A 21,634-nucleotide genomic window follows, 5' to 3' on the forward strand; every position below is an offset into this window, starting at 1 on the left:
CCAGTTATCAAGGTCATCCTTATAAACGTTCAGCATCTTGAACCTAAATTATGATCGAGTATAGCCGCTTTGCACATGCATTAGAGGGACTAAACTGATGTGTGGGATCCCCAATGTCTAGCAGTGGCACCTGGGGGCAAGACGTTTCTTGTAGTATAGCAACATTAGTCCCATGGCATGTCCTAAAGGCCATAACCTGTCTATCATTCACAAAGTGATTTAATCCCCAATAATTTCAGGAAACTAATTTTACACTATGGACACCTGCACCTGATGGAGCAGGTTAAGTGAACATTTATCCTCCCAACCCTAAAAAAAAAATCTCAAACCCACCATTTGAACAGATTGGAAGAACATATGCATTGCAAGACCCAGAACCCAGCAACTGTGCCTGCAGGAACTACACATTGCAGCATTCAACTTTGTAGTGGGGTAAAGGCAGTATATACAGTCGGAGTGCTCATCTCCTTTATATACATTTGAGGCCACAAGTGGCACAGGGCTTAGAAAGGGGTCTCCTTTTGCCCTCCATCCCCAGAAAACCTCCTCACCTTGAAGAGTGTACTTGTTGTGTTCTTTTCTTTGGAACTGTTGTCATCAGCTGAACACGTGGTTAAATCTGAGGGGAAGCGGAGGATCTAGTCAAAAGCCACGTAAAGTCATCCCGTCGACATCAACCGCAGCGAAGTACCAGGCATCCGACCCTTCGCCTCAACATAAAATAGCCTTGTCGACGACACCTCACAAATCCAGCTCGTCCACAACGACAATCCAACTCGCACAAAAAAGGCTTGTCTGCAACACCACATAAACCAGACTCGTTGACGAAAAATGCCATCGACAAAGACCACACAAACACGGTCCCATCACCCAGGCCTACAGCCTCACATATCAGCCAGGTCTCTCCTATACAGTACTCCGACATACTAGAGGAGATATTTCAGTACAAGGTGAATGCCGACTTTGACGCGCAGCATCAACAGTTAGGCTTGTAACAGTCGGTGATATTACAGGAGGAGGAGGCTCCAGCTAGGCCATTTACGCCAGAGTCCTATTCAGGAAGGAGACCAGACAGTTGGACGGCCACAGGAGGAGGCAGGCCTGGCTCCACCCAGGGGGGTCACACCCACCAACGAATCCAGCGAAGGGAAGTAAGTTATTCACCAACTCACAGGCCCCATTAGCCATGCAAATGCTCTCATCCCTACAGAGGGTCGTCACCCAGCTTGATGGCAGCTCTGATTTGACCAGGGATGCTGGCCTTACCGCCACCTCAACCAGCGGAGCAACAGGTACAGCAAGAATCTCCAGTCAGACACAGGTATGCTTCGCGGGGAAGATCAGCGTGGTCATACAGAGGGCGCTAGAGATCCAGGTCAATTCTCCCCACCCCACCCCCTGCGTCCCCCACGCTTCACGCTTCTGCCAAAGTGCAGGGGCAAGAGTGTCTCCAACACTAACCACCACCACGCAAAAGGATCCATACCGTTTCATCACTGACTCGATGGGAGCCAGAAGAAGGGGAACTAACGGATACAGATGCCGATAACCCCCACGGCACCACATCCTTGTCAACCACTCTGAGAAGACAATTGGGCACGGATCGCCTCTGGGAGTTTCCCTAGGACGAGGAATCAGCCAAGCAGTCACCCTCTGACAACCTCACAGGGTTCTATTCTATGGTCCTGAAAGCGTGCAAGGCTTTTATTTGACCACATGGGTAAGGGGCGAAAGACAGACGTCTAAATTCTCATCCTCAAGCACGTCTGGCAAGAGGGGGCTGGAAACAATGAAGCAACCATTCACGATTCCTGTGGTGAAAGGCCGTCTAGACAAAAAGTACTATCCACCAGAAAATGCACCAAAATGTCACTTCACAGCCATCTGAGTTGGTGGTAATGGCAGCGGCAAGCCGGAAAGCGAAGTCTGAGAAACAAATATTCACTAATACTACCAGACCATGAAGAGTGAAAGTGGGACGCTTTTGGGGAAAAAGATCTTGGCAGCTTTATCTGTCACGGCTCCAATCGCGAACTCCCTAGCCATCATAGCCGGTATGATAGGGAGATGTGGCATAAACTTACACCAATCCTGGAGTATTTTCCAGAGGTGAATCGTAAGGAGGCAAAGGTATTCTTGATGGAAGGGGAAGAGTTCCCCAACCTAGGTATTAATATCGCGGTGGACCTGGCAGAAACAGGTTTTAAGCAAGTGGCCAACTGGGTGGTCCTAAGAAGACAAGTGTGGCTCTGATGTATGGATTTCCGGCCAGATGTGCACAAGTGGTAGACATGCACTTCGAGGGTGATGAGTTGTTCGGGCCCAAGATCGACAAAGCCCTAAAGACAATTAAAACAGACGCTGACAGTCAGGTCGCTAACATCCCTGCAGAACCGTCAACCTTTTCGTCATTTCAGGGGAGCAGCCAGCAGAACATCATGTCCTTATCCAACAAGAGATGTCAATACTCAAGAGGCTCAACATACTCCCAGGGGTACAAGGGAGCTTACCAGGGATGCCACAAATTGAATGATTTTCAACAAAATCAGCGCTGCAAGCAGCCCTCTCGGTCCCAAAGGGGACGGCAGGGTAAGACCAAACCGTGACAATCCTTCCCATGGCGCCGTTGGGGGGGGGGGGGGGGGGGAATCTCCAGGTTTTCCCCAGACTGGGAGAAATGAGAAATAACAAAGGACAAATGGGTGCTGGATGTGGTAGTATATGGGCACCTACTAGAGTTCAAACAAACACCCCCTCCCATACCTCCAAACCACCAACCGCAGGTGCACACAGCCGCACTCCTACGAGAAGTACAGTTTATGCTGCAAAAAGGGGCCATAGAAAGCATCCCCAGGAACCAAAGGGGAAAGGGAATGTACTCCCGATACTTCATTGTGCGCAAACCGGACAGAAATTGGAGGCCCAGTCTAGACCTGAGAAGGTTAAACAAATGTATAAAGCACCAGAAGTTCACTGCGTCCTTGGACCTCCAGGATGCATATGTACCCATGCATCCAGGGCACCGAAAATGCATCCGGTTTCTGGTTGGAAAATTGCACTACCAGTTCAATGTCCTACTATTCGCCCTAAAGTCAGCTCTGTGCACCTACACAAAGTGCCTCAGGCCAGTGGCGGGACGAGGTGCGGGCAGTGATTTGCAACCAAAGCCAATGTCTGCAAGGAGAAAGCATTTCAGGATCTAACACACAACAAAACACTGGTTACCGACTCCTCCCTCCAGGGGTGGGGCACTCAAGTGGATCGGCTATGGACGCCCTGGGAGTCATCCCTACATATACATTTACTCCAACTCGGAGCGGTTTGGTGGGCATTCAAATCTTTCTTTCTGATGCTACAGAACCAATGTGTTATCTGTGAAAGCAGGGAGGAACGAGATCCAGGACATTGTCCAAAGAAGCACAACTGACATGGCACTGCATTAAGGCATTCCACCTCCTGGGGATGCAGAATCAGACGGCAGACAGCCTCAGCAGACAAATGACCCAAAACCACGAATGGAAGCTCGACTCCACGCCGCTACAATCACTGTTCCAACGCTGGGTTCGCCCAACAGTAGACCTATTTGCCACTATCCACAAAAGTGTGCCAGGTATGCCACAAAAGGGGTCAATGGGAATCACATTCGCTTTTCCGCTGGACGGCCTCTTCGCATATACGTTCCCGATCCTGCGCTGAACAATACAGGTGATCAAGCGGCACTCCTGAAAGGTGATTGTCATTGCGCCGGACTGGCCGAGCCAGACCTCACTCCGATGTGGTCCAGCTCTCCATGGACAAACGCATCCGACTCAGCAATCGACCAGCCAGCATAACACAAGGCAAAGGGAAAATTCTGCACCACGACCTTTAATCACTGCACCTGCCACCATGGCTCCTGACTTAGCAGAGTTTGGAAGCCTGAACATATCTCTAGAGTTTAGACTGGTCCTGGCGGTGGTGAGAGCTCCCGCACTAACATACTGCCTAGTGGATGCGATTTTGCAAGTGGTGCAAAACCCAATGCCAGAAACACCAGGAAGGACTGAACTCATTCCAGTTGACGCCAGAAGAGGTACTGAGTGACATACCTGCTAGACATAGCAAACAAGGCCTTTCCCACAACTCCATTAAAGTTCATTTGGCAGCTATTTCTACGTACACCAGGAGGGAGAAAGGAGTCTCCCTCTACGGATGCAGACACATAAAGCATTTCCTCAAAGGCCTTTTTCAGACGTTTTCCACCAGTAAGCCTGGTATCGCCAGAATGGATCCTCAACACTGTGCTCTCAGGGCTCATGAAGAAACCGTTTGAACCTATGGCCTCTGCACCTCTTGGCTACTTGTTCTGGAAGGTCGCCTTCCTGGTGGCTATTACCTCAGCCAGGAGGCTGTCTGAGCTGCAAGCACTCGCAATCAACCAGCAATACTTGCGAATCCAAAAGGACAGGGAACTTTTCATGACAAATACGAGATTCGTTCCCAAGTGCCCATGGATTTTCACAAAAATTCCACAATATACTCGCCAGCATTCATTAGCAAGCACTCCTCACGAGCAGAGGTGGCATTACTCGCTCAAGCAAGCGTTAAAATACTACATTGACAGGACGTAGTCCTTTAGGAAATCAACGTAACTTCGTGTTGTATGGTCTGACGAATAAAGGTAAATCTCTATCCAAACAAAGCATAGCAAGGTGGTCCGGGTCAGCTATCTTCTGGTACAAGTCAGCGGGGAAGCCCCTCCAGGCTCCCCCACATGCGCATTTCAATGAGAGCTACAGCAGCATGGTGGTCGGGGTTCCTGATCAGACCTCTGACAAGCGGCCACCTGGTCACTGCTGCATAATTTCACGAGGTACTACTGCCTGGAGAAGCAGCATGCCGAGTGCGAACAGGTAGAGAGATCCTACAGTGCCTGTTCCAGTAAGGTATGATCCTATGGATTGGCTGTAAGATATGAGAGTGCAGGTTTTTCCCTGTATGCACCTCCAGTGTGTCTATACTGCTATATAGTCTACTCACAGCATGTGTATCTATGAAAGATCTAATGCTGCAGAAGGAGAATGTTTCTTACCCTGTAACCCCTGTTATCCAGCATTGGTATCTTTCATAGATTCCCATGTGATATGATGGGTTATTTATAACCTGCTTAATACCCACAGGTTTCTAAGTGTGGACCCGGGGATTGAACCTGTGGTGCTCCGTGTAGTCTTGCTTCCAAGGCGAGCACGTTGCCCCTGAGCTATCCTCCCGAGACATGTGCCCTCCTTGCGTCCCGGATGGATAGCTCAGTGGCAGCGTGCGCGTCTTGGAAACAAGACGACACGACGCAACAACAGGTTCGATCCCCGGGTCCGCGCTTAAAAACCTCTGGGTGTTTAAGCGCGTTATAAATACGTAACTAAAACAAAAAACAAAAAAAACACAATTACGCAACTAAAAAAAAAAAAACAATTCCTGTAACAGCGCCTCGATGCCTGCGGGCTGTGTGAGCGCTTTATAAATGTAAAATAACAAAATAACAATAACCCTTCTGGTAAAACCTCTCGCACCCCAGGGACATCTGGTACCACAGGGTCAGAATCGAAGAGGAAGAGGAGGGTCTAGTCTAGGCTACTCAAGGTCTCATTGGTGGGGGCCAAAAACACCCATAACGAGGGTGTTGGGCTACAAAATGTAGGTTCTGCTTGCATAGGGCAAGAGGAATCGAAAAGTAACTGAGGATTCCCACCCTGATGACAGGGAATATTCAGATTGTGAAACTATGAAAGATAGCAATGCTGGAGAACAGGAATTACAGGTAAGAAAGGGATAACTTACTTTCGAAGATTCCTATTTGTATTTGCAGCTTGGGTCTGATCAGTGTACAAGGACGCACCAGAGCTTAGTTGCAGGGACGTCACTTCATCTAAATCGGAGGGGTAGCGGAAGTCTCATCACACAACCCTTGACCTCCGATACATCACAGGAAGTAAGTCATTTGACCCCACTCCGAAGTGATATCGCAGGAAGCGATGCAACACAACCTTTCACCCCTTGACAAAACAGGAAGTGGCATCACATTGCATTTTTTACTAAGTACACTAAATATGACTATATTGCATCACTGTAATGTGATTTCTGGAGCTTGTGGATCTGATTGGATCACATGCTCTGCATAGTCCTGACATCTAGTGGAAGTCAGAGTATTACAAGATTTGTTTTCGAAACGGATGTCGACAGGACGTGATATGTAATACGATCCCTAGTGTACCCATGGTCTTTCACTGGTTGAGGTCCCGAAGATTGGATTTTTCCGCCATCGAAGTCGGTCGCAAATGCAGCGTTCACTTATAGGCTGATGCCATTGATTTACTAAAGTTATATTGGTAGAATTTTTGCCTTTCCTTTATTGTTCGCCTTGCTGCACCACTTCTCATCCACTCGATGTCTCCTGATGAACCCCCACTGCGTCGACAACTGATCTATCGACTCCCAGACGCGCCCTTGCATGCTTCTTCCGGCTTCGGCCCAGTACAGTAGGGCGAGAAGGGGAGGGTCTCTATGCTGACTCCTTTTAGAGAATGTTTATCCTATTAGCCCCTTTCTTCTCTTTTCTCCCAACTGCCCTGTTTATACATAATGGACAAACCCCCATTTAAATTTTGTCCCTCTTGCCGTCATATTTCCGTGGAAAGACAGGCACTGTGTGTCCAACCACTGTCTCTCGAGGGGTCATGCCGAAAAGTACTGTAAATCTTGTAAGCTTTCCCAGTGAAACACCCCGAAAGATCGGCGGACTAAATGCTGGGCCGCTCACTCTATGCAGGCCGAGGCTTCTATAGACGTGACGGAAGACTCCAGCGAGGGCAGTTGCGGAGTCATGAGTGACGCCGAGGATGAACAGGATCTGTCCAGACCCCAAGTGCAGGCCCCCGACTCCGAGAAGCAGGCCGGCGGTCCTGTGATGGAGAAGACACCCTGTGGCCACGGCATACATTAGCATAAACACGCTAAAGACATACCCCACGGCTAGGCCCATGCGGTGACTGGGGATAAAGCCTCAGGTTCCTCACTGTGGACCATCGTGCACACTTTCGCTTATTGACAGCTCCCGAAAGTGAAGGTTGGTCCAGACACCGCATATAAAGTCCCTCCTTTACCGCGCTGAAGAACAGGCGTCAAAAGGCATCTCGGCGTCTTCTAAAAATGTGCAGAAAATACAAGCGCTAATTTAAAAAACATGTTATCACATCTCTTCTAAAGGCAAGGTCGCTGAAAAAAAATGCACAATTTCGACAGCATTAACTCCCAAGGCCACCCACAGTCTTCCACTCCCTTAGATACCCTCTCTGGGGCTTTGCGCCATAAAGACCGCCTTCCCACAAAAACCACCCCGACTGAAGATGTCACCACTTCCCAAGGCCCTGTCATCTTGGGCTTCACACCAGAATGTTGTTTTACACCAGAAGAATTTAACAAGATTTTAGGGCAAATGTCCTGTTTTGTGGACTTCATGGACATACACCCAGATCAGTTAACTGTACTCTGAGATCCCTCGCAGCCAGGGGCATCCGCAGAGCCACCCCCTGCCAAAAAAACCTTTGCTCTAGGTACTCCGGCCTCAGCACCCCATGGCAGATCTCAATATCAAGACCCAAGGAACGACTGGGTCTGCTGGGCAAGTTTAGAGGCCAAGTTGTGGAGAAGGGTGTTGCAGCTACTGGCCTCAGTCCCAATTGCCGGAATTCTCTTTGAGTTGAGGCAATTGCCAATTGAGTCTGATTGATTGGGGAAAGCTTCAGCAGTATGCTGGCATAGTTTCGCTACCCAATGCCTTGTTTTTTGTGTACCTGAATGAATTATGGGTTGAGTACTATTGTAAGGCACTGATGGATTGGGGCGAATGGTGTATGGAGATTCTTTCTAAAAATTGATTCCTCAACGGACGAATTATCAACAAATCCTTACAGAGTAAAGAAAAAGCTGTTTAGATATGTGTGGATATAGATTGCTGCTTTAATGACCACTTTAACTGGACGCTGAGGAATTACAAAACCCCAGCCCCATATCTCGGAGCAAAAGCGCCCGTCTAGGGAATTTAGGGTTCAATTGTTGAGGCTAAAGTTAAATCTGCAGGCGTTATATGACGTAACTTTAAAACATTTGTGTGTATCCTGTCCAGTTCTGCATGCGTTGTGGTTGGAAATAACTATGCTGCGCCCTGGCATACTTGAAGAGGATTTATGGATTGGAATCCTTAATACCAATGACATTTCCCTTTCTATTAGTGGTATAGGAGAAGGGGTTTATTGCTTCCTTGCTCCATGGGGGGGGGGATGTGTGTGTGTGTGTGTGTGTGTGTGTTGTATGAACTGAAGCAGTTTTAAACCCAGCTGTTACGTTGCTTGGGTCATTCATTGTAGTTTTTTGTTATTAAAATGTACATTTGTTGTTTTGGTATTTTTTTTATATAATACCGTTTTATCCAGAAGATCAACTAGGATTGCCAGTGGTAAGATTTTATTGTTTTAAAGTTGACTTTTTTTTTTAGCTGATTATTAATCAGGCAAATGTTCTAATTGTACATTTTTTAATTGACTGTGATTTACTATGTTTTTAAGTTGATGTGTGAAAAGTTCAGTTTTGTACTAAACACACAATAAATAAAATAAAAATAAAATAGTATCAAGACCCCTATTATTATGACCAAGCAGGGTCTCAGGGGTGATCTCTATAGCCAGGATCAAGACCAGTACTAGGATGATGACGACATTTATGTAATAGTCACCCGACCATCCAGACTAGCCAGTTGACAAACTGCATGCAGTATAATGAATTGTTACTGAAGGCGGCACAGCATTTCAACATGGACTCAAAGGGGACACAAGCTGATAAGGACTTTGTGGAAAACATCCTGGGGGACAAAAAGGCAGCCACGCAATTCATACCTCTTGCAATCATTAGAGAGACTTATTCAGTCATCCCTCTTAACATCTAGTGTTAAAATACCAGTCAACTCAAGAATAGGAAAGTTGTTCTGGCCTGCACTCACTGACTCCTTGTACATTAGAGGCCAGCTCAAACTGGATTCTTTGGTAGTTACTACTACCAGAAAGAGGACAGGCACTCTCCTGGCATCGTCAGAATCCTCGCCAGACAAGGAGAGTAAAAAGATTTATACATTTGGGAGAAAGGCAGCTTCCTCTGCAGCATACCTAACCAGAATTGCCAACAATACAACCCTGTTAGCTAGTTACGGCTGCCACAAATGGGGCGAGCTAGAACAACTACAGGCCGTGCCAGAAACCACTAAAGGCCCAACTGCTTAAAACTGTTGCAGAAGGCAAGCAAGTCTCAAGCTGCATCCTGAAGAACAATCTCGATGTGGGGGACAACGTGGGATGCACCATAGCCTAAGGGACCCTCATTAAGCGGCATGCCTGGCTTAGGCAGTCAGGGTTTAAGGTAGAGACCCACGCAATCCTCCTGAATATGCCAGTAGAACCAAACATCATATTCGGTAAGGCCGTAGGAGATACCCTAAAGAGTGCCAAGGACGAGTATGACGCTCTTAAGTCCCTTGGGTAACTGACTAACATACATTATTCCCAACGCAGTTCCCAAATTCAAAAAGATTTTGTGGACAGAGCGGTCAACGTTCCCTGTGCTACTCTTGGAGGACAGTTCTCGTCTTGGAACCAGTCTCGAGGCCAGGGTTCCTCGTCCAGCTTACAAAGCGGGAATAAAAGAAGCAGAGGGAGAACCTCACCTGGGTCAGGCACAGCCCCTCCCATGCAACCCCAGTAGGCTGCCGAATCTCTCAATTCACCGACACATAAGGGGATAACATCGGACAAATGGGTGTTGTCCACTGTAGCAGGCGGGTATTGCATTGAGTTGATTCAGAAACCACCTTGCCGCCCGCCAAGACAGAAGAAACTAACAGCCGAAGAAACCGCCATACTGCTGGAGGAAATAAGGCGCTGCTAGAGAAGGACGCAATAGATCATCCTGGCGAACTAGGTAAACAAGGGTATCTATTCAACATACTTCCTTGGGCCAAACACCTTACCATGCTCCGAGTACTAGATCTCCACCCCACAAACAAGTATGTCAAACCACAGACGTTTTGCATGACCACGCTTCAGGAGGTGATACCACTCACATAACGGGGGGGGGGGGACTACATGGCGACATTGGACATGAAAGATGCATACTTTCATATTTCAATGCACCCTGCACACAGAAAATACCCGAGTTTCAAGATGGCGGGAGTACACTACCAGTTCAAAGTACCTCCATTCGGCATCGCCTTAGCACCAAGAGTGTTCACCAAGGTGCTTGCAGCGGTGACAGCACACATGTGCAGAAAGTCCATCCCAGTATTCCCTTATCTAAACGACTGGCTGATCACCGGGGAAACACCTCAAATTTGCAGACTAAATACGCAAAAAATTATAGACCTCCTTTTCAATCTGGGTTTCTCCATCGCGAAAAAATGCTCTAATCCCCAGCCAAACAAACCAATTTGTGGGGGCTATTCTAGACTCAAATGAGGAGCTAGCATTCACCCCCAAAAGAGAGAGTACGACATCTGCTGCTGCAGGTACCTCAATACAAGGTCTGTCTCTAGATAATGGTACACAAAGCAATGCACTTGCTAGGGATGATGGCCTCTTGCATTTATCTAGTTCCTCGCCTGCACATGCATCCAATGCAGGAATGGTTAGCGAAACAGTGGTCTCAGGCAAGCGGACGGACAGTGGGAAGATCTAGTGGTTGTTTTGCTAACCCTGGTTCAGGCTCTTTGCTGGTGGTCCAAGGACAACCTGTTAAAAGGAAAGCCTTTTCGCGCTCCTGCAGCCCATGCAATCCTAACTACAGACACCTCACTTACTGTTTGGGGGGCTCACTACCGCCACCACACAGCCCACAGACAGTGGACACTCATTACTGCCCAGAGACGTATCGACTTCCTGGAGCTCTTGGCAGTCCTCAAAGCTCTTCAAGCTTTTCAGCAACATCTTCAGGGTCAGACAGTGTAGGTCCTCACAGACAGCACCACGGCCATGTTCTATCTGAACAAACTGGGAGGCACATACTCTCTAAGTCTGTCCAAACTATCCCAGAAGATATGCAGGTGGACACTCAAGCGGAGCAGGTTTCTAACATCTCAACATTACTGCATTGACATACATTCTTAAGCAGATTCACAGGTGGGACAAGCGGTCCTAAAACATCTATTTGCCGCTGTACCTTCTCACTTCCCACCTTCTTCCAGATGCTGCTGGCTAATCTATGCAGAGCATGTGATCTAAGCAGATCCACACGCTCCAGAAGGGATATATTACTCACCGTAATCCTATTTCTGGTGCTTGTATCTGCTTATATTCACGTGCCCACCCTTTCTCCCCTGTTGGAGTAGATGGCACATAGATGTTTCTGGGCTTCTGTGTTTCTGCTTTACAACATCTGTACTCGCGCTAGACTTCATGCGACCTCATGTCAAAAACAATCTGAGGGACCTCGACGCGTGAAGGACCATGGGTACAGTACACGCCACACTAGGGCGTGCCCTGTCGACATCTGTTTTCAAGTTTCGAAAACAAATCTTGTAATACTCTGCATAGTCCTGACATCTAGTAGAAGTCGCAGAGCATGTGAATCTAGGCAGATAAAAGCACTAGAAATACGATTACGGTGTGTAATGTATCCCATACATTTCATAGAAGAATGGCGCACTAGATATGTAGCCTTAATGTCTGTGTGTATAGGCCCATATTACCAAATTACTGTGAATGCAAGCAGACGTCAAAGGCGAAATGATAATGATGTGTTATTATATAGCACTTACGCCGAATCGCTTTGTCTAGAACAAATATACATACACTATCACCCAACCTTGTTGGTACTCATTCATCAACCTCCGAAGGATGAAAGGCTGAGTTGGCCATGCCGGGGTTCAAACCTGCAACCTGCAGATCACGCACACATCGCAGCAGTCAGCGCTCAACACGCTGAGCTATCTTACCGGTTATAGTAAAATTAGCAATTAGATGTCTGAAGACTGTTCTCCAAGTCCGAAAGCAAACTACACTCTGTAGTGGATACCATTTAAATTGGTAAATGAGATTTGCAGACCAGTTCATTGCAAGTCTGGTGCAAAGTTGGCCATGTGTCAAGCCTGTGTGGTTCTACTTTTCAGGCTTCAAAGGTTGGCAAAATACATACCATTGGGAGGGTTCATAACTGTGTAGTAAAGAATTTAGAGAAAGCGGCACACTCACACAGCATCCCTTACTCTGGGGACTCGTTACCTCATGCATGCAAACAAACATCCTGAACAGCATTCCTTGGAGATGGGAAAGATGCACATAACAACAAACCAATGAAATTAAGGGCCACTTTATGTGCTATGTTCCAACATTTCTACACTGTACACAAGCTTTTAGGCACAAGAATTTTATCAAGGGACCAAAGACACCGAACTGGAGTGTCTTGTGAACGTAACCGAGGCAACGGCAGAAAAAAACATGATATAACTGCAACTTGCGAAAAGCAAAATACATCGTTCGAAATTGATGCTTTTGTACTTTAAATGTTTTTTGGATGTTTGTCTGCATTGTACATTTTAGGTGTTTAAGAACAGACTAAATCAATTACTCATCCCTTGGAGTGGGCCTGAAATAAACCTTTAATGAGCCTAGCAACTATTGTATAGAATTCCAGAAAGACACCTTTGTTTTTCCTATTCTTTCTTATTTAGGGTCACTGCTCAAAGTGTTACACTTGTGGAACCCCCAAGGGGACAGAATAAGAAAGCCAGCCCCTCTAAAAACAGAGCCACATGGCACTTGCTACAGCCGCAGGAGCTTCAATAAAACATTTTTTTAAACGTTTTTTTTTTAGCGGTAGCAAGGGAGACCTTGGGGGTCGCAGGTGCAGTTTCTACCCCCAGCCCCATTGACGCCCCTGCTTAGTTGATGACCATAATACAATCTGTAACTGATTTTTCTTCCAATTCCTGTTGTGCGAATCTAACCACCATGCTTACCTTTTTTTCCCCTCTGCAGGCTTTACCCTGTATTGGTGTTGCTGCCCGCCATTTAAGCTCCGCTACAGTAAGTTCTCTTTCACAATTGCCTCAGTTTCCATTTACTTAAAGTATGTCCACCAACTTCTATTGTTTGAATAACTGTGTTCTTATCAACTCTTTTGTTAAAAATGTATTACTGAACAGATGGCTTCAAAGATCGACTGACTAGTATTTTCATTTCACTGAATTTATCAAAGGCTTGGACCTGAATGTTTTGGGAAGGCTTGTGCAGCCAGTCTATGGCAGTCACTGATGCTCTCTCAACCTCCCAGGTGGGCTCCTTCCACCCTTGCCCAAGTGTCCCTACGTCCCACTATGATGCCAAGCTGTTGGTCTATTGATCGGTAACAACTATCTAAATATTACTTTGTGCTAAGAGATTACCTAAATGCTGTAGCCTGCTCAATCCCTCAGGGAACTGTTTAATGTTGATCAAGTATTGTTCTAGTCTTATCAACTTCAAATGTTATCTCCACCCCTCTACCACTTGCTGACTCTCCTTCCTCCTCTCTGCCCTTCCCTCTCCAGACAACTCTAGCTCTGCAGTATTCTCTCCTTGGCACTAATATCCCTTCCTTTTTCTCTCCATCTTCCTCATCCCTGTTATGATCTTACCCCTGCCTACTTCTCCTCCCTCCCTCTCTCGTCCTCTACCTCCACTGTATGCACTCTCCCCTTTCCTCCTACTACCCTCCTTCCTCAGATTCTCCACTCTTTCCACTACCACCTCTGCTATTCCCCCACCATCCAGCTACAAACTCTTAACACCCACACAATTTCCACTCTTCAACACACTATCTAACCCCTCTTTTCTAATGGATTGCGTCCTCCCACAGATTCCTCATCTCCGATATACCGATATCCTGCTTGTAGTTTCTGAAACCTTTTCATCAGCACCATGCTTCGTTGGTCAATGTCTCAAGGCTACTTCGTCTCTGCACTCATAAGTGATGTGGACGCTGGTATAAATAGCATGCACTGCCCAATTTCCTTAGTTTGTTTTTTAACACAGGTACAATAACCAAGTGGCAATTATCATACATTAAAAACAAGCAGTAGTAGGTGTGGCAGGGGGAAAATCCTGGCGAGTAAGCGGGAGTTGAAGTTTAGTTGAAAAGCTGCTTTTTAAGTGCTTTGCAGAAGATCCAATAAGATTTCTCTGCTCTCAGGGAGGGTGGGAGGTCATTCCAAAGTTTGGCAGCAAGGTAGGGGGACCCTGGAGCCTCTGGCTTTGCATCTCTTTACTTTGGGAACATTTAGTCGATCATCAGTGTAGGGGGTCCTAGTGTGTCTAGATGAGTGGGCTTTGGTGATTCTTTGGGAGTGGTAAGGTGGCACTTTAGGGCAATGGCCAGTGTTTTGAAGGAGATGCACTCTTGGATGGGGGAGCCGGTGTGCTTCTCTTCTAGCTCTTGAGATGTGCTCTCTTAGGGATATTCAGGGTTGCTCGGAGTGCGTTATTCTGGATGACTTGGAGTTTGTGGATGTTTCTGGATGAGGTGCCGTTGAATAGGACATTGCAGTAAGCTATCTTGGAGCCAATGTTGGTTGGGCAATGGTTTGGCAATTGTTTTTGGAAAGGAAGAGTGTGGCCGCATTGAGGACCTTGGTGCCGTAGGCTGCTGAGGAGGTACCAGCGCTTACTTATCTGCTCATAGTGAGTGAGACGTCCAGCTAGACCCCTAGAGTCTTAATAGTGTTTGAGACGGGAATGGGACAGTTAATTTGGAAGGCAGTGTATTGATTGTTGAGGGTTTTTAGGGCGCTTAGTGGTCCGACAATTAAGCTTTCTCGTTTGTCACTGTTGAGACAGTTAATTGGCTGCCATCCAGTGTAGTTGCCTGAGAGAGGGATCAGGATTTGGGTGTCATCTGCATAGTTGGTGTAAGCTGTGCCGAGGGAGTCTAAGATGTTGAATAGGGGCCTGGATTGTAGTTAGGGCGATGCAAGACACTTGTGGCACACCACAAGTGATAGGAGTGGCATTCGCGATCTCTGAGAAGACTCATCACTCTCCCTTCTATGAAGGAAGTGGTCCAGACCATCGCCGAGGCTGAGAAGTGAGTGGCGAGGTGAAGGCACAGAATTTGGTGATTGACCAGGTCAAATGACGCAGAGAAGTCTCGGAGGAGGAGCATGGAAGATTTATCCTCATCCCTGATCTAGTCTAGCTGAATTTTTTTTTTTAGGTCGAAGGGCTGATTCAGTACCATGGCCTAGGATTTGTCCTCCAAGAACTGTTGGACTTTCAGGTAAGCTGCTCAGTCCAAGATTTTTAGGAGGAAGTAGTTTAAGTGATAGTTTGAGGGAATGGATGGGTCAAGGGATGTTTTTGTTCAGGAGTGGAAGGACCCATGCTTCTTTGAGACTGGCTGGAACAGTGTTTTGGGCAAAAGAGGCGTTTATGATGGCTAGGATGATGGGGGTGTTAATATGTCAGCGCATCTTTGAGGGATGCGGGGCCCATGTCAACGTTGCATTTTGAAGGTTTAAGATTTTTATTCAGTTTGGTGACTTATATTTCGGAGAGGTCTCTGAGGAAGAACTGAGAAGTGGAGGGAATGGGGGGGCCTTTTGCTAGTGGTTGTGGGGGTCTTGCTTGTTAAAGGATTTTCATGTTCAAGGTGTCCATTTTTCCCTAAGAGTTTTGTGCACCAGGTCTCGTCTTTAGTGAGGGTTGTGGGGTGCTGCTGGGGATTCTAATTGTCTGTAGATGGTAAAAGTCTCCTTTGTGGCTGACTTGGCATTGCTGGTTCTGGTATTGAAGGAATTTGATTTGGCCCTTATTATGGCTGCTTTGTAGCGTTTGGAAATTTTGACAAGTTCTGTTTTGCAGTGTCGGTGGGATTCTTTAGCCACATTAGCTGGGCTTGTCGTTTCAGGGTGCGTAGTTGTAGGTGTGGGTAAACCAAGAGTTGGAATGACTGTTTTTGATTAATGAGGAACTAGGTGGGGCTAAGGTGAGATTGAAGAGGAAGTATCCACTAGAGATTTGGTGTTGAAAGAGGGCTGGAGGCGTGGAGTATTGAGCAAGGGCAGGATATTGTCTATGGTGACACTCTGAGCTCCGTGTGACAGCCGAAGGAAGTGGTTTGGGTAGTGATTTGCGGTTTTTGGGCTTAGGGGATTGAGAAGTGGATAATATGGTGGTCTGACTAGGGACAAGAGTGAGTTGGTGCTAGAGGAGACTTCGCAGTTGTGGTCGGCAATCCAGTCTAAAGTGCGTCCTTTACTGTGGGTACGATTGGTGATGCATTGAGTGAAGCCCAGGGTGTCGAGGGCGTTGGATGATGATGATTTAGCGGGTATGTCGTTGGTGTCACTGAGGCCCAGGTTGAGTTCTCCTAGCAATATGATTTTGGAGTGGGCTTTTAAGTTATCCTGGAGAACATGAAGTAGGTTTGCCTCAGTTTAGGGAGGGGCCAGGAGGGCGGTAGATGAGGTGGATGTTGAGTGTACATGTGTGTGATGGTGAAAGTTTGGTAAGAGGTCTGTATTACCATCAGTGGATGTGTTAAACTGTCTGAGGGGAATGGATTCTAATCAGGGCGACTACGTCTCCCCTGGAGGAGGGTCTGGCATTCCGGAAGTTCTTGAACCCTGTGGGTATGGCTAGAGATTGCGCCGGTCCAGAGGCTTCATGAAGCCAGGTTTCTGTGATGGCTAGTGTCCAGGTTGTGTTTGGTGATGGTCGTTGATATCCAGTGCATGGGCAGGAAGGGAGCGAGTGTTGATAAGGGTGCAGGTAATTAGAGGTTGAGTGACTGTGGGCAGGGTGACGGAGGCTGAATGAAGGGGGGGTTTCTTGATTATGAGAGGCTATGTGGGTAGGTAGCTGGTGTCTGGGTAATGCTTGATTCCCATTGCGAGGATGAGAGCTGTTGCAGAAGGTTTTGGGGTCATGTGAATGGGAGGTTAAGGGTATACTTAGCCTTCTGGTTGCTGGGGATAGTGAGGTGGTGGGCTGTTGTGTATTGAGTCTGCTCTATTTTTAGGCAGGATGCAGGGTTGAGAGTGCAGCCTGGGTAGTTAGTTAGCTTGTACAATGCCGTTCTGTGCGACTTTAAAATTGAAATGAGGTTTTACTTTTCCCTTGGGATTTCTGTTGGAGGGACTAGTTGCTGGGCTGAGGGTTGCAGCTAGTTAACAAACGGTGCTGGCACTTGTGCGCACCCTAAGGTGTGAGTTTCTAATTTCCAATTCCTGAGGTGTAGACTGGCGTGTTATGCTGCAGAATCAGGATCCTAGTCTGAGATTTCTGATAAGCATCCCTCCTGCAAGAGTCGGGTGCGCCTGACTAAGAGAGGAGAGGGGGCGTGTGGCCAGGCATTGGCTGTGAGAGTGGACCTCCGGTAGCCTTGTCATGTGGCACTGATTGTTTTGCTGAGAGAGCAGAGCACGTAGGAGGCTATGCGAGCTATAAATGCGGGTGTCTCGGCCAGTGCCGCTCTTAGGGAAGCAGTTGGCGTTCATGTTTAGGGGTATGGCGGGAATGGGTGGAGTCAGAGCTTGAGTTGTAGCAACTCTGAATGTCCGCTAGTGGCTGAAGGCCATTAACGCGTCTTGCGGATTAGCCAAATGCACATTCACCTTGTGGGATGTGGTCTCCCAAGTGGCTGAAAATATTCCTGAGGGGAAATGAGGGATGGATCATCCGTGATGGTAAGGGGGCTGCTTGTCGGTCTCTTCAATCTGGATTGGATGCTTCAAACTGTGTTGGTTGATCTATAGGAGCCAGTGCTGTCGTACGATTTGCATGGCTGTGCAAATCTGTATTTGTGCCTGATGTCTGGACATGACCTTTGATGGGACAAATCTTTTTGGGGCAAAGGCTGATGATCGCTTCTAAGGCGGCTGCAAAATCCTTGGGTGCAGCCATCCGTCAACCTCAACAGCAGCATCGACCTTCCCAGGGCTGGATAGGGCGTTCTTTTTGCTTCTACTCCTCCTTTGGACAGAGGTAGAGGGCAAAGGAGATTTCCATGTGGCACTAGAGGTCTTGGAGTAAGAACAGCTCATGCAGTCTCCACCTCATTACCCACTGCCACTGCTGCAAAACCCTTTATGTGCTTCACTTAGAAGACATAGATGCGAGGCAGGTTGTTTATTTTGTTTATTGGTTATTTGTAAGGTGCCATACAAAAAAAGGTGTTTCAAGACAAAAAGGTCTGCAAGTCCTGCAAATGTTACTGCTCTAAAAGACCACCGAACAAGGCACTAGGCTGTCCACGCCATGCAGGCTGAATCCTCCTTGACGTGACTGGGGATTCCAGTGAGGGCAGTATTGGTGTCCAGAGTGACGCCAAAGGTGAGGGGTCCATCAGAACCCGATGTGCAGGCCCACCGACTCCACTAAGCCGGCCTACAGCTCTGACGGAGACTCCACCCAGCGGCCCAAGCACGCTAAACACACAACCCGTGGCTAACCATCGTCAGTCGTTGCCCGTCGTAGCCCACGCAGTGTCCGTGGAGAAAGTCTCTGAACCTTCCCTGTCCTGTGGGCCATCGCTCACGCTTTTGCCGCATGACAGGCCACCTGAACTGGCGTTGGGAGCAGTTCCAGGGACTGCACATAAAAAGGCCCTCCTGCCGTGCGCCGACAAACATGCGGTGAAAGGCGCATCAGCGTCTGCCAACTCTACGCCAAAGATGCAAGAACTTATTAAAAAAACAAGTCCCTGCTACCCTTCTAAAGATGCACGCCAAAACTAACTAAATCCTCAATGCCTTGGCCACACAAGCTCACTGTGTCTCGGGGTGCTGGTTCCTCCTCCCCTGTAGATAATGCAACACAGGGATCCGACACCCTCTCAACGCACATCTACCCCCTCATGTTTACACATTTACACTGAGTGGACCCCTGAACAATTCAACAGAATAATGAAGAGGATGTCCTGCTTTGTTGATTTCATGGGCAGGCACCCTGAAGAACTTTATTCCCTTGGGGACTCCTCTCAAATGGGGGCTGCAAAACAACCCTCTGCAAAGATGCCATGTCTTGACATCTCACAGCCCAGCACTTCAGCCCAGGGCCCACCAGCTTACCTTTATCAAGACCCCTCTCAGGACATATACGCTATCGACCCCCTCAGGGTCTCAGGACCCCGACTCTGAGACCAATGCAGCCAAAATCAGTTCTGTGACGACATTTATGGCATCCAGTCGTCTGACCACCAGGATCGGCCAGTGGTAGACTCTCCAGTAGACAATCAGCTACAATATAACAAGCTGCTGCTAAAAACTGTGCACCACTTCAATATTGACACCCAGGAGGACACAGACTTTGTGGAGGACATCCTTGGTGACGAGGGGCGCGACTCAGTTCATCCACATTTTACAGTCCATCCAGAGGTGTATCCAGCCTTCCCTGCTTACACCTAACCTCACAAGGGCGGTCAACACTCGCATTGAAAAATTATTCAACCCAGCACCTACAGATCCACTGTACATTAGGGGTCAGCTGAAGCCTGACTCACTTGTCGTAACTACTAGAAAAGAGGGCTGGCATCGGCTGAAGCCCCACCAGATAAAGAGAGTAAAAAAATAAACGCCTTTTGGTAGAAAGGTTGCGTCTTCAGCGGCTTATCAGGCAAGAATTGCTAAGAAGACCACCTTCTGAGCTAGTTATGGCTGTCCTAAGTGGGATGAGCTGGAACGCCAAGTTGAGGTGGTTCCAGAACCTTTAAAATCTCAGCTACTAAGCACCATTTCAGAAGGCAAGCAGATATCTAGCTGCATTCTTAAACAACCTTCACGCCGCAGATAATGTGGGTTGCATCATTGCAGAGGGCACCCATATCAAATGCCTTGCTTGGCTTGGAGTCTGGGTTTAAATTGGAAACACAGGCCACCCTAATTAACGTGCAGGTAGAACCTAATCCCCTCTTTGGCAAGGCAGTCGAAGATGCCCTCAAAAGTGCGAAGGATGAGTACGATACTCTTAAATCCCTCGGCCAATTAACCAGCAAACCCTTCGTCCAACGGGGTTCCTCGAACTCGAGGAGGTTTCAGGGCACGGAACACTACTCCGTGTTCCATCAAGGTGGGCAGTCTTCATCATAGGGCTCTTCTAATTTTCAGAGGTCATAAAAAATCCAGAGATAGAGGCCCCCCGGCCAGAGGCTCCTCCCCACCCAAGCATTGACCCACTGCTCCAAGTCCTGTCCCATGACCCCCTGGTAGGGGGTCGAATCTCACATTTCTCCCACGCATGGAAGGGGATTACGTCACACAAGTGGGTACTGTCCACAGTAGCAAGCGTGTATTGGATAGATCTCTTGCAAAAACCACCCGCCAAGACACAGAAAGATGACACCGGAAGAGCGGCGCATAAGTAAAAATCCTGCTTGAACAAGACACCATAGGGATTGTCCCAGCAAATCGGGTAAACCGGGGTATTTATTCAATGTACTTGTGCCAAAGTAAGACCTATCCATGCATCCAGTGAACACCTATGTCAAAACTTCAGAGGTTTCGCGTGACCATGCTCTTAAAACGTGGGGGATTGCATGGCAGCATTGGATATGAAAGATGCATACTTTTAGATGTCAATTTTCCCAGCGCACAGAAAATATCTGCGATTCCAGATAGCGGTTCAAGGTGCTCCCCTTTGGAATTGCCTTGGGCCGAAGAGTGTTCTCGAAGGTGCTCGCAGTTGTGGCAGCACACCTCTGCAGAGAGTCAAACCCTGTGTACCCTTATCTAGACGACTGGCTTATAACCTGGGTAGTCTCCTCAAATCTGCAGATACAACACCCAAAAAACTATCAACCTTTTCCATCAACGAAAAAAATTAAAACCATTTTTGGGAGTCATCTTAAAAACCGGAGGAGCTAGCTTTCCTGTCAAACGAGAGGATACAAAACCTACTGTTGCAAGTACCTCATTACAAAGTTGGTCGCCGGATAACTACGCAAAGCAATGCGCTTGATCGGGATGATTGCCTCATGCATACACTTGGTTCCACAGGCGCTTATGCGCCCAGTGAAGGAGTGGTTATTGGAAAAAATGGTAGCGGTCAATGGGGCAATCCTAGTGGTTGTTTCACTACCCCTGGTACAAGTTCTTCGCTTTTGGTCCAAGGACAAAGGAAAAACCTTTAAGATTCCACCAACACAGGCTATCCTAACTACAGACTCCTCACTTGCCGGATGGGGAGCTCACTTCCTACACCACACAGCCCACGCCCAGTGGACACGCACCATGGACAAAAATCGCATCAATTTCCTAGAACTTGTGGCAATTCTTTAAGCTCTACAAGCTTTTCGGCCACACCTTACAGGTCAAATAGTGCACATCCTCAGACTGCATCACTGCCATGTTCTACATAAACAAGCAGGGAGGCACACACTCTGTCCAGATTATGCCCAAAAATAGGGAAGTGGGCACTCAAGCGGAACATATTCCTAACCTCTTAACATGTTCCAGGGGAACTCGATGCTCTGGCAGATACTTTAAGCAGATAGGAACACGAGTGGCAACTCAACAGATGTTCTAGTTGGAACCTTTTCTCAATGGGATCATCTCCATTAGCTTTCTTTGCTACAGGCCTAAACACCC

The 21,634-nt window shown here is 47.6% G+C and overlaps 1 protein-coding gene across 1 annotated transcript in view; it reads left to right on the forward strand.

The window, feature by feature from the left end:
* CS (citrate synthase) overlaps positions 1 to 21,634 on the forward strand; it is a 257,651-nt gene that overhangs the window by 66,409 nt on the left and 169,608 nt on the right. Inside the window, exon 2 of the mRNA XM_069653742.1 lies at positions 13,053 to 13,100. Coding sequence (XP_069509843.1) covers positions 13,053 to 13,100 — 48 coding nt within the window. The remainder of the gene's footprint in view (positions 1 to 13,052; positions 13,101 to 21,634) is intronic.

The sequence above is a fragment of the Ambystoma mexicanum genome, chromosome 3q (genome assembly GCF_040938575.1).
Source record: "Ambystoma mexicanum isolate Mex_15411 chromosome 3q, UKY_AmexF1_1, whole genome shotgun sequence".
Taxonomy (NCBI): Eukaryota; Metazoa; Chordata; class Amphibia; order Caudata; family Ambystomatidae; genus Ambystoma; species Ambystoma mexicanum.